Below are 12,745 nucleotides of genomic sequence, written 5' to 3' on the forward strand. Positions count from 1 at the left end.
GTGGAGTCTGATCTGGAGAACCGGGTTTGATTCCCCGCTCCTCCACATGAGCGGTGGAGGCTAATCTGGTGAACTGGATTTGTTTCCCCACTCCTCTGCACAAAGCCAGCTGGGTGACCTTGGGCTAGTCACAGCTCTCTTAGAGGTTTTTAAACAAAGGCAAGATGGCCATCTGTCAGCAATGCTGATTTTATGACCTTAAGTAGATGATGAGAGGGAGGGCCTCTTGGCCATCTCCTGGGCATGGAGTAGGGGTCACTGGGAGGGTGGGGGGAGTAGTTGTGAATTTTCTGCATTGTGCAGGGGGTTGGACTAGATGACCCTGGTGATCCCTTTCAACTCTATGATTCTATAGCTCTCTCAGACCCACCTACCTCACAGGGTGTCTGTTGTGGGAAGGGGAAGGTGATTGCAATCCGGTTTGAGTCTGCCTTAAGTGGTAGAGAAAGTTGGCCTCACTGTCTACTCTTGAGAGATCTAGCTTGGTTTGCCTGCTCATCCCAAGACTGAGAAATGGAGTCTGCTTCCAGCCAGAGTTCTTGTTCCACCCTGCCTCTCAAACCGCAGTGGTTCTTTTGGGGTCTTCTGCCCCTATCGTGCCGTTTCCCACCTTCAAGGTTTTCCCAGGCTCCGCTGGGGTTTTCCCCAAACCTGCATTTGCTACAGCAGTGAGAGTGAAATGGGAAACTGCCCCCATATGGAAAAAACCATCGATGTCAACTGCCTTCTGTTGGCGGAAGGATAAAGGAACCATTGGAGGCTATCAAATCCTGCCTTGACTAGAATCAGAAGCTCACTAATATTGAAATGTTTCTTTTTTCTGTAGGAAGGCAAAGATAAGATGTTCTTGCTGAAGAAATTACGTGCGCTTCAGGCAGCCAGACTCCCAAATTCTGGAGAGCGGCAACAGGTTAGTTTTGAGAATGTGGAATTCTGGCGTGTGCTTTGTTCTCTGTGAATGTGGGAATGGGGGTGGGGGGAGCTGCTGCACCATCCTGAGGAAGACAAAGCTCACACCCAAGTCCAGCGTGTAGCTCTGCATGTGCAGGCGGAGTCTATGCCCTCTGCAATTTGGGGAATTGCCTTCCTTGCAAGTGGAAAGAATATGGAACTTGGAAAAGCCGTTCAGATAGTGGAACTTGGCGGCTGAGTGGTTGAGCGTTGGCTCAGATTGCTTTGGAAAAACAGGGTGAACCGGGCTGCAGAACCCATGAGAAGATTCCCAGGAGGAGCTGAGTTTGCCCTTGTTGCCTGGGCAGCAGTCTAAAACACGCCGGCCTTACCGATCGGGTTCTATCAGAAACCTTTTGCGCTGCGTGGAGTTCTTCAGGTGGGATAAAAAAGCAAAACAAATACATGAGGCAGGGAAATCAGTTCAAGTCTGTCCTTATAGAAGTCATGGACCAAGACTCTGGCCTCTCCCTGTTACAGAGGAGACCTGAAGACTCAGGTGAGGAGGAACAGGTCAGGGAGGCAGCCCCGTCAAATACCTGGAGACCCCCTATCACCGCCACAGACACACATGATCAGGAAGAGTGCCAAGAGGCAGAGACATCTTTTCCCCTGAGGAAGGTGGCCTTGCTCCCCTGATGGGCCTCTGAGCTGGGCCCCAGAACCACCCAAAGCACCAGAGACCTTCCATGAAGCTGCCTTCTACTGAATCAGACCTTTGGTCCAGCCAAGTCAGTATTGTCTGCTCAGACCAGCAGTGGCTCTCCAGGGTCCCAGGCAAAGATCTTTCACATCACCTACTTGCCTAGTCCCTTTAACTGGAGATGCCAGGGATTGAACCTGAGACATTCTGCATGCCAAGCAGATGCTCTACCACTGAGCCACAGCCCCTCCCTATAATACATGAACACATGGAGCTGCCTTCTACTGAATCAGACCCTTGGTCCATCAAAGTCAGTATTGTCTACTCAGACCGGCACCAGCTCTCCAGGGTCTCAGGCAGAGGTCTTTCACATGACCTACCTGCCTAGTCCCTTTAACTGGTGATTGAACCTGGGACCTTCTGCATGCCAAGCAGGGGCTCTACCACTGAACCACAGCCCCTCTCCATGGCTCTCCAGGGTCTCAGGCAGAGGTCTTTCACATGACCTACTTGCCTAGTCCCTTTAACTGGAGTTGCTGGGGATTGAACCTGGGACCTTCTGCATATCAAGCAGAAGCTCTACCACTAAGCCACAGCCCCTCCCCTTCCATGCCAAGTCCTGAGACAGCAGGAAGGGTTCCAAACCTGACGTTATGACCATGTTCTCTAGAAAGGATGAGACTTAACACACACACCCCTCCCTGCATTCAGGGTCAGACCTGCTGCTGAAGCATCACTCAGCTTGCTGATTGACGTTTTGATAGCCAGTTCTTCATGTTGCGCTGGCCATGGTCCTGACTGTTGCCTCTGGCCCCCTCACTTCACCCTGCCTGTCAGTACGAAACAGAAAACATCTGCCTCATGTGGTTAGCCAGTTCTGAGCTTGTGGCAAATCACCCTGTGTAGTGCGGAGAGTTCTGTGTTTTCCTGGGTGTCACCAGCAGGTGGAGATAGCAGCTGCACAAACATACCAAATGCCAAACTTGGTGTAGGAGCCAGAGTGGTGTAGTGGTTAAGAGCGGTGGTTTGGAGCGATGGAGTCTGATCTGGAGAACCTGGTTTGATTCCCCACTCCTCCACATGAATGGCGGAGGCTAATCTGGTGAACCGGGTTGGTTTCCCCACTCCTACACATGAAGCCAGCTGGGTCACCTTGGGCTAGTCACAGCTCTCTTGGAGCTCTCTCAGCCCCACCTACCTCCCAGGGTGTCTGTTGTGGGGAGGGGGAGAGAAGGTGATTGTAAGCCGGTTTGATTCTCCCTTAAGTGGTAGAGAAAGTCGGCAAATAAAATCCAACCCTTCTTCAAACAACACCCAAGGAAGTGATTTTTTAAAATTATTGTTACTAATCGTTAGCCAGTAGTACTTGCCTTTGCAGTGGGCATTTGATGTTAGTTCCATTCTTGTCACATCATCTTACACGGTTTGCTTTATGTATGCTGACGCTTGTGCGTTTGCACCCAGATGGATGTTCGTTCCTGCAACTTCCAGACCGTTGTGTTCCAAATTTATGAAGCAGACTTACACACATTTGATTTTGCTTGGAAAATCCAAGTCCGGGATGCTCTGCAAACATCCCAAACCATTCTGCGTTGCTTCTGCTCTTTGCCTCCCTTGTGCTTAAGAGGGTTGCCCATCTTTGTTGGAATCACAAGCTTAGGATGCTTTTGAGCGTACTTGTGAGAGATCCCCCTCTCTGAGTTTGCTTCTCCAAATCAGTTGCTCAGACGTTGATACAGAAACAATAGATTTATTGAAGCCTTCAGGAGATGAGACAGGCACAGGTAGAAAGTTGCAAGTGAGGGGCTATACGGGTTTACAGAATATATTGACTCCAGGGCACTGGGGCACTGGGGTTCACACTTATTGTTATGGGAAGTTACAAGCTTGGCATAATACAAAACATCAGACGGATCCCAGGAAGTCTGGTGCGGCTATCACACTTCCAAGGCCGCACCGGCCTGAGGGAGTACTGGCAGGAAGAACAGCGGGGGGGAAGATACATGGGCCATCAGGCCTGGCGCCTGAGACCAGAAGGTGTGAACTGCTTTTACGAGTTCACTGATAACACCGCAGGTGATGGAAAGCAGAGACACAAAGACAGAGACCCTCACATTCTGCCCCTCTTAAGGCCCCCCTCCGAGAGGACGAGGCTTATCGGGATAAGCGAGGTGGAATTCTCGAACCAAGCGAGGAGCTGCCATGTGGGGTGCGGCCACCCATTCGTCATGAGCGGAGCCAAGGTTTTTCCAGCGAACAAAGTAAAACAGTTTCCCTTTCTTCCATTTGGAATCTAAAACCTTGGATATTTCCAAATGGGTATCCCCTCCTACTACGGTAGGAATCTCATGAGCGGGAGGGGGGTGGAACTGGGGAGCTGCTACATAAGGTTTGAGGAGGCTTATATGGAAGACTGGATGAACTCCCTTGAGAGTCTTAGGGAGACTCAGTTCCACGGTAACCTCGTTGATTACTCTGGTAATGGGGAAAGGTCCTACATAACGGTCGCTCAGTTTTTTGCAGGGGCGAAGAGAGCGGAGGTTTTTGGTGGACAGATAGACTTGCTCCCCCACCTTGAGTTCCCATCCCGGAGACCGGTGTTTGTCTGCTTGTTCCTTGTACTTGCTTTTTGCCCTTTCCAGATTTTTGAGCAACCATGGCCAGGTGGATTTAACCACCTGAATCCACTCCTGAAGATCAGGGGTAGACTGGAGCTCTGGCGAGACGGGGGCAGAACCGAAAGGGCCAAAATCCGTCCCGTATATAACTTGGAAGGGACTAAAGCCGGTAGAGGAATGAGGCGCATTGTTGTACGCATATTCGGCAAATGGCAGCAGGTCGACCCAGTCGTCCTGGTGGAAATTTACATAGCAACGCAAATAACATTCTACTACCGCATTTACTCGTTCCGTTTGACCATCCGTTTGGGGGTGATAGGCGGAAGAAAGGCCCTGTTCCTCCACTCCCATTAACTTTAGGAAAGCCCGCCAGAATTTGGCAACAAACTGGACCCCCCGGTCGGAGAGGACCTTCCTCGGGATCGAGTGTAGCCTGAGGACGTGCGTGATGAACAGTTTAGCTAAGCCCTGGGCTGAAGGAAGACCTGCACATGGAACGAAATGAACCTGTTTGGAAAAGAGGTCTGTGATAACCCAGAGAACCGTTTTCCCCCGACTTGGAGGTAGGTCGGTGATAAAATCCATGGCGATGACTTCCCAGGGACGGGAGGGGTTCTCAAGCGGTTTGAGAAGCCCCGGGGGTTTTCCCATCCGTTTCTTGGCTGTGGCGCAGGTGGGGCAGCTGCGCACATACAACTCTACATCAGATCTCATACCGGGCCACCAGAATTGCCTTCGAACCAGGTGAAGCGTTTTTATGAAACCAAAATGACCCGCTAGCCTGGCCCCATGTACAAGTCCCAATACTTCTTTGCGAAGGGAAGATGGGACATATAGTTTCCCCCCTTGCACCCACCAAGTGTTGGTTCGTTCCAAGCCAGTGGGAAGGAGATGGTGCTCCTCCTCCTGTAAGGAGGCGTCCCGGAGTCGCTGTTGGAATGCTTCCGGGATACCTTTGAGCGTAGGGGGGGTCTCCGGTTGGCGGGCTTGGGATCGGGTGGTGACGGCCAAGCCAGGGACTTCCCCTCGCTGTTCGGGAGTGAACAGGGAGTCGACGGGGCGATCGAAATCGTTGCGATACTGGGGAAGTCGTGACAAGGCATCAGCTAGGGCATTTTCTTTGCCAGGGACATGTTTGAGGGTGAACCGGAATTTTGCAAAAAATTGGGCCCACCGAATTTGTTTGGCATTGAGTTTTCTAGCTCCCTTGAGAGCCTCAAGATTCTTGTGATCAGTGCACACTTCGAACGGCAGCTCGGCCCCCTCCAAGAAGTGTCTCCATATGGTAAGGGCATGTTTGACCGCTGCTGCCTCCTTCTCCCAAATGGCCCAGTTGATTTCGGACTGGGAAAACTTCTTGGAGAAGTAGGCGCATGGCCTCAACCGTCCCCCCTCATCCCTCTGCAATAGGGCCCCGCCCATGGCTACATCCGAGGCATCCACCTGCACCACGAAGGGCTTGGTGCAATCCGGGTGAGCCAAAACGGGTTCGGATGAAAAAAGTAGCTTTAAACGTTCAAAAGCTTGCTGGCACTGGGGAGACCATTGCAGACGGGCTGAGGGGAGTGCGGCGCTAGCCCCCCTGTCCTTGGTACGCAACAGGGCAGTGAGGGGAAGCGCAACTTGGGCAAAGTTGGGAATGAAATTCCGGTAAAAGTTGGCAAACCCCAAAAACTGTTGAAGTTGGCGGCGGGTAGTGGGGGTTTCCCAGTCCCGCACTGCCTGGACCTTGGCGGGGTCCATTTCCAACCCTTGGTGGGAAATCACATACCCCAGAAATGTAATAGAAGGTTGGTGGAATTCACACTTGGACACCTTAGCATACAGTTTGTGCTCCCGCAGCCGCTGGAGCACTTCTCGCACTAGGCGCACATGTTCTTCCATGGTCTCAGAGTAAATAAGAATGTCATCGAGAAATACCACCACCCCCCGAAACAGTAAATCATGCAAAACTTCATTAATTAATTGCATAAAGACACTCGGAGCCCCCGAAAGTCCGAACGGCATGACCAGGTACTCAAACATCCCAAAACAACTGGAAAAGGCCGTTTTGGGTTCGTCTCCTTCTTTGATGCGAATGCGGTGGTAGGCTTCTACCAAGTCCAGTTTGGTGAAGATTCGGCCCTCCTTTAATTGTGCTAGAAGGTCAGGAATAAGAGGGAGGGGGTAAGCATTAGACTGGGTGACTGCGTTCAGTCTGCGAAAGTCAATACACAGTCTTAAATCTCCCGTTTTTTTCTTTACAAAGAAAGCTGGGGCTGAATAAGGAGCCTTGGAGGGGCGTATGAAACCCCTCGCCAGATTGACATCCAGATAGTCTCGCAATACAGTCTTTTCACTAGGGCTCATGGGGTAAACCTTTCCCTTAGACAGTTTGCCTTCCCCTACAATCTCGATGGCACAGTCCGTTTCTCTGTGGGGAGGCAGTTCGTCGCACTCTCTAACATCGAAAACATCAGTAAACTGCGAGTACTCAGAGGGTAATTGAGGAGAGACTGGGGCGGGGGACCCTACCAGTGCGGCGGCTGGGGTTCTGAGTACCCGTTCCTTGTCATGCAACCCACAGGGGTTTTCGGGGAAGGAAAGCACCCGTTTAACCCAATCAATGGAGGGATTGTGTCCCCTTAACCAGTTCATCCCTAACACCACAGGGGTTACAATAGGGGCGATGGTGAAATACAACCGTTCCCAATGTTCCCCCACGGACATAATCACGGCTGCAGTTCTGTGGGTCACAGGGCCCCGTTTAAAGTCACTCCCGTCCATTTGGGAAAAACGGAGGGGTCCCGGAAGCCGCTTGCGCCGGACACCCAACTTCTTGGCAGTTTCCTCATTTATCATGGTGCGGGCACACCCCGAGTCGACCAACGCGGGGACCTCTAACGGGGGACCCCCTTTGGGTAGGGACAGATGAACACGCACAAATACATTGTCCTCTTGGGCGCTTACCATCGGTGGAGCTCCTTGCACAACGATAGGGACGGTCTGCTGCGGAGCCCCCTCTACAGCAGACCGACGGCGTTTTTTGCCGGCTGTTCCCACTCTTCCTCCTCGCTGGAAGAGGGGGACGGGGTGGTGGCTTCCGGGGAGCCGTCCGAATCAAAGACGGTATTTGTAATCCGGGACCCCGATGGGACCGTAGAGTCGGATGCCCCATCCTGGGGGCGCGCGTGGAGAGCGGAGGGTGCGCCGGAGCGCCGGCTCAGTGGTCCACTTCTGCGGCGAGGTTGGCTGTCGGCGGCCGGTTTCGTCGGCTCGGCCTGGGTTTGGCGGGGGGGGGTCGGACGGCCTGAGCGAGAGGGGCATTGCGATGCAAAATGACCCTTTCCCCCGCAGATCAGGCAGACGCCGGCCTCGAACCGCTTGCGGCGTTCCGCGGCCGAGAGACCCCCGCCACCCCCTTGCCGGAGTTCCCGGCCACGGTCACCTCGGGGCCTGGGGTCTCGCCCAAGCCGTTGCTTGGACAAGTTCAGGAGTTGTTTGCGATTCTCGATGTCAGCAGCATGGCGAACCCAACCTTCCACATCCGGGGGGTTCCCTTGCATGAAGGCCCAATGTTGGAGGTCTGGGTTGAGACCCTCCCTGAAACATTGTACCAAGGTAGCTTCACTCCAGTCCAGAATTCGGCTAGCCAGTGACTGGAACTCACTTGCATACTGCGCCACCGACTTAGTCCCTTGGCGCAGTTGCATCAGGGAGGCTTTAGCCCGCTCACCCAGAGTCGGGTCCTCAAAACGGTTTCGGAGTGCTACCATGAACTCGTCCAGGGTCCGCAGCACCGGCGAGCGGAGTTCATACTGCAACACCATCCAGGCAGCCGCCTCCCCTTGCAGTAAGGAAGCCACGTACTGCACCCGGGACTCCTCAGAAACGAAGGTTCGGCCTTGTTCCCGCATAAAAATGTCTACTTGGACCATAAAAAAGGTCAACTGGTCTCCCGACCCGTCATACGTGACTTTCAGGTCCCGACGGGCCGGGGGGGCAGGGGTTGCGGGCGGAACTACCGGCGCCCCGTCTGGGGGAGCACCGGCTGGAGGTTGCAACTTCAGCGCATCTAGGGCCGTGGCCATCTCACCCATTACGCGTTGCATGGTCTCCATCTGCTCCTGCATAGCCCGGCGGTCTTCCTGCCACTGCTTTCGTTCTTCCTCCATGAGGGCCTCTTTGCGGGCCGGGTCCCCTTCGAGTCCCGTGCTGGGGAAGGCCAACCGGCGATCCTTCGCCGCAGTCCGCGAGAGCGACCAGCCCTTGGGAGAGTCCAGCCAATAAGTAAGCCCCCGGGGACGTCCGTCCCGATCTTGGTCGGGGGCGCGATCCTTCGGTTTCTTTGGCTTGGCTCCCTCCTCCTTCGGGTCCGGCTTCTCCGGCTCGTCCGGTTCCTTGGGGGCATCGGGGTTAGGGGTGGTGTCCTCGTCGGCTGACATTCTGTCCAAAGCGGTACAGCTGCAGTCCGAGAGGCAAGGACTTGCAACTTAATGTGAGAGATCCCCCTCTCTGAGTTTGCTTCTCCAAATCAGTTGCTCAGACGTTGATACAGAAACAATAGATTTATTGAAGCCTTCAGGAGATGAGACAGGCACAGGTAGAAAGTTGCAAGTGAGGGGCTATACGGGTTTACAGAATATATTGACTCCAGGGCACTGGGGCACTGGGGTTCACACTTATTGTTATGGGAAGTTACAAGCTTGGCATAATACAAAACATCAGACGGATCCCAGGAAGTCTGGTGCGGCTATCACACTTCCAAGGCCGCACCGGCCTGAGGGAGTACTGGCAGGAAGAACAGCGGGGGGGAAGATACATGGGCCATCAGGCCTGGCGCCTGAGACCAGAAGGTGTGAACTGCTTTTACGAGTTCACTGATAACACCGCAGGTGATGGAAAGCAGAGACACAAAGACAGAGACCCTCACAGTACTGTGCGTTCAGGGAGATATACGAGGTGGCATGCCCTTGGGATACAAGGGGCCATTAATAATGGACGCTGTAGCCAGTGAATCACAACTGAGAAATGTTCCAGCCGTTCCTACCCTTTTATTTCGCCCCCACAGAGGAACTCATCCATGCACCAGCCGCCTAGACAGCAAATGCTCTCACCCGACGACATAGAGAGATCCCCAGGAACAATGGGAAGAGGCTCTTATGTTGAGGTACAGCCAGAGCAGCAGATGCATATTTATTTTGTGCTGTCATCAATAATTATCTCCCACCCCCCACCCCCGCACCTGCCTAAGTAGGTCACACCAAATGGATGGAAACGGAGAGCCAGTGTGGGGTAGTGGTTCAGAGCGGTGGTTTGGAACGGCGGACTCTGATCTGGAGAACCGGGTTTGATTCCCCACTCCTCCACGTGAGCGGCAGAGGCTAATCTGGTGAACCAGGTTGGCTTCCTCACTCCTCCACATGAAGCCCACTGGGTGATCTTGGGCTAGTCACAGCTCTCTTAGAGCTCTCTCAGCCCCCACCTACCTCACAGGGTGTCTGTTGTGGGGAAGGGAAGGTGATTGTAAGCCGGTTTGATTCTTCCTTAAGTAATAGAGAAAGTCGGCATATAAAAACCAACTCTTTTTCTTCTAGCAAATGCTGATAGTGTTTTTCTCTGCCTTGTCAAGACTCTGGTTAGTGGGCTGTAGTATCCTGCCAGCTTTGCCACTGGTACAAGTTCTGGGGGGAGGGTTTGACCACCAGGGAACATGGGACCCATGGGGACTAAAGACCCACAGGATTTTGGCTACCACTACTTCTTGGAGACCAAGTCCTATGAGGAAAGGTTGAAGGAGCTGGGTATGTTTAGCCTGAAGAGGAGAAGACTGAGAGGGGATACGATAACCATGTTCAAGTACTTGAGGGGCTGTCATAGAGAGGGGGGTGCCGAGTTGTTTTCTGTTGCCCAAGAAAGTTGGACCAGAACTAATGGGTTGAAATTAAATCAAAAGAGTTTCTGTCTTGACATTAGGAAGAATTTTCTAACAGAGCGGTTGCTCAGTGGAAAAGACTTCCTCGGGAGGTGGTAAGCTCTCCTTCCCTGGAGGTTTTTAAGAAGAAGTTAGATGGCCATCTGTCAGCAATGCTGATTCTGTGATCTTAGGCAGAAGATGAGAGGGAGGGCATCTTGGCCATCTTCTGGTCACTAGGTGTGGAGGGGAGGTAGTTGTGAATTTCCTGCATTGTGCAGGGGGTGGACTGGATGACCCTGGTGGTCCCTTCCAACTCTATGATTCTATGATTCTTCTTCTCCTTCTCCCTCCTTTTCTTTGGGGAGGGAGAGGTTCGTGACATCTCCTTCCCTTTGCGGAACTGCAGTTGATTGTGTACAGTGACCTCCCGTCTAGGGAGCCTGACTCTAGTTTTTGTGCTTCCCTTTGGTATTGTAGTCTCGGTAAAGCAGCTAATTTGCAGCTGTTTATACCTCCTCCAAAAGTGTCTATGCCTTGTGAAAACCGAGGCACAATCATGGGAATGTCAGATATCTGCTCGCTGTTTGGCTTGACTGTGGCCCCGATAAATATGCAGCTTCAACCCCCTTCACCCCACAGTACCTTTTATTACAGTTGGGTGGAAATGCAGGCGCCCTCGAAGATGGACTGTATTGTTAATTCGGTACTAAGAAAAAGACACAATTTGGCTGAGATGAAACCAAAGTGTTTTTTTTAAAAAAAAAACTGGCTCAAAAGAAACTCTGCGCTTTGGGTGATATTAAATATAAGGAGCCCCGTGGCGCAGAGTGGTAAGCTGCAGTACTGCAGTCAAAAGCTCTGCTCACTACCGGAGTTCAATCCCGACAGAAATCGGTTTCAGGTAGCCGGCTCAAGGTTGACTCAGCCTTCCATCCTTCTGAGGTTGGTAAAATGAGTACCTGGTTTGCTGGGGGTAAAGGGAAGATGACTGGGGAAGGCACTGGCAAACCACCCCGTAAACAAAGTGTGCCTAGGAAATGTTGGGATGTGACATCACCCCATGGGTCAGGAATGACCTGGTGCTTGCACAAGGGACCTTTACCTTTAAATATAAGAAATGACTGATCTCTGCCTGACCGATTCCTCAGTGGAACAGGCTTCCTCAGGAGGTACTAAGCTCTCCTTCCCTGGAGGTTTTTAAGCAGAGGCTAGATGGCCATCCGTCTGCACTGCTAATTCTATGACCTTCAGCACATCATGAGGGAGGGCATCTTGGCCATCTTCTGGGCATGGAGTAGGGGTCACTGGGTGTGTGTGTGTGGGGTAGTTGTGAACTTCCTGCATTGCGCAGGGGGTTGAACTAGATGACCCTGGTGATCCCTTCCAACTCTATGATTGTTCTGTTATACTTGTTTTCCCCTTAGCCATCAGGAATGCCTGCCCTTAACAGCTTCTCCCCACACTTTGCCGCAGTCCCTGGAATGAGCAGCTTCCCCCCTCAGTCTGAAATGACAAGCTTCTCTCGAGGTAAGCAGTGTACCTGGCTCAGAAAGTTTGAGCAGGCAGCAAAGTTTGGAAACACCACATTTCCAAGTTACTTACTTTTGTAAGGTCATGACTGGTGTCTGGGGGAAAGGAACAGAGTTGGTTTTTATTGTCTGGTTGGTAGTGTGCTGGCACAGGTGGACAGAGCTACAATCCTTTATCTGGCTTTGGTTAGCACTTGACATAGAAGTTTTTGATTTTTTTGGGAGGTACAGTTGGAAATCATGCTGTAGACCACCTACCGACGATACCTCTTTCCTTAGCCCGGCAAGGTTTAAAATGTCATCATCCTTTTTGAAAGTACCAAGACCCGTGAGTAAAAGTCTGGGTGGAGATACTCAAGCACTGTACATGTGATAGTTGTTGAGGAATGCAGGTGTCTTGGTTAAGAGCAGTGGTTTGGAGCGGCGGACTCTAATCTGGAGAACCGGGTTTGGTTCCCCACTCCTCCACATGAGCGGCTGACGCAAATCTGGTGAACCGGGTTGGTTTCCCCACTCCTCCACATGAGCGGCTGACGCTAATCTGGTGAACCGGGTTGGTTTCCCCACTCCTACACATGAAGCCAGCTGGGTGACCTTGGGCTAGTTACAGCTCTCTTGGAGCTCTCTCAGCCTCACCTACCTCACAGGGTGTCTGTTGTGGGGAGGGGAAGGGAAGGAGATTGTCAGCCGGTTTGATTCTTCCTTAAGCGGTAGAGAAAGTCAGCATTTAAAAACCAACTCTTCTTCTAGCAAACGCTGAGAGTGTTATTTCTCTGCCTTGTCAAGACTCTGGTCAGTGGGCTGTAGTATCCTGCTAGCTTTGCCACTGGTACAAGTTCTGGGGGGAGGGTTTGACCACCAGGGAACATGGGACCTATGGGAACTAAAGACCCACAGGGTGCTGGCTACTACAGTAAGGACAGGAATCGTAAGAGATTGAGCAGGAAAGCTGGCAGTACGCAACCCCAGTGTCTGTCTTTTGCTTACAGTGGTCCAGGGGGATCTGCCGCCAGGGGGATCCACCGGCACTTCTGAGGCCCTGGCTCTCGCTCTCAGAGCCAGGCAAGAGGCCGAATGGGAAACGGACGAAGAAGATTTCGGACCATGA

General features: G+C 52.4%; 1 protein-coding gene across 1 annotated transcript in view; it reads left to right on the forward strand.

Annotated features, from left to right (window-relative positions):
- The window catches only part of TMC5 (transmembrane channel like 5), a 32,537-nt gene extending 19,792 nt beyond the window's left edge, over window positions 1-12,745 (forward strand). The window contains exons 19-22 of the mRNA XM_056866602.1: window positions 827-910; window positions 1,432-1,450; window positions 11,582-11,635; window positions 12,627-12,745. Of these exons, the coding sequence (XP_056722580.1) occupies window positions 827-910; window positions 1,432-1,450; window positions 11,582-11,635; window positions 12,627-12,745 (276 nt within the window). The remainder of the gene's footprint in view (window positions 1-826; window positions 911-1,431; window positions 1,451-11,581; window positions 11,636-12,626) is intronic.

Source organism: Euleptes europaea, chromosome 21 (assembly GCF_029931775.1).
Source record: "Euleptes europaea isolate rEulEur1 chromosome 21, rEulEur1.hap1, whole genome shotgun sequence".
NCBI classification, from domain to species: Eukaryota; Metazoa; Chordata; class Lepidosauria; order Squamata; family Sphaerodactylidae; genus Euleptes; species Euleptes europaea.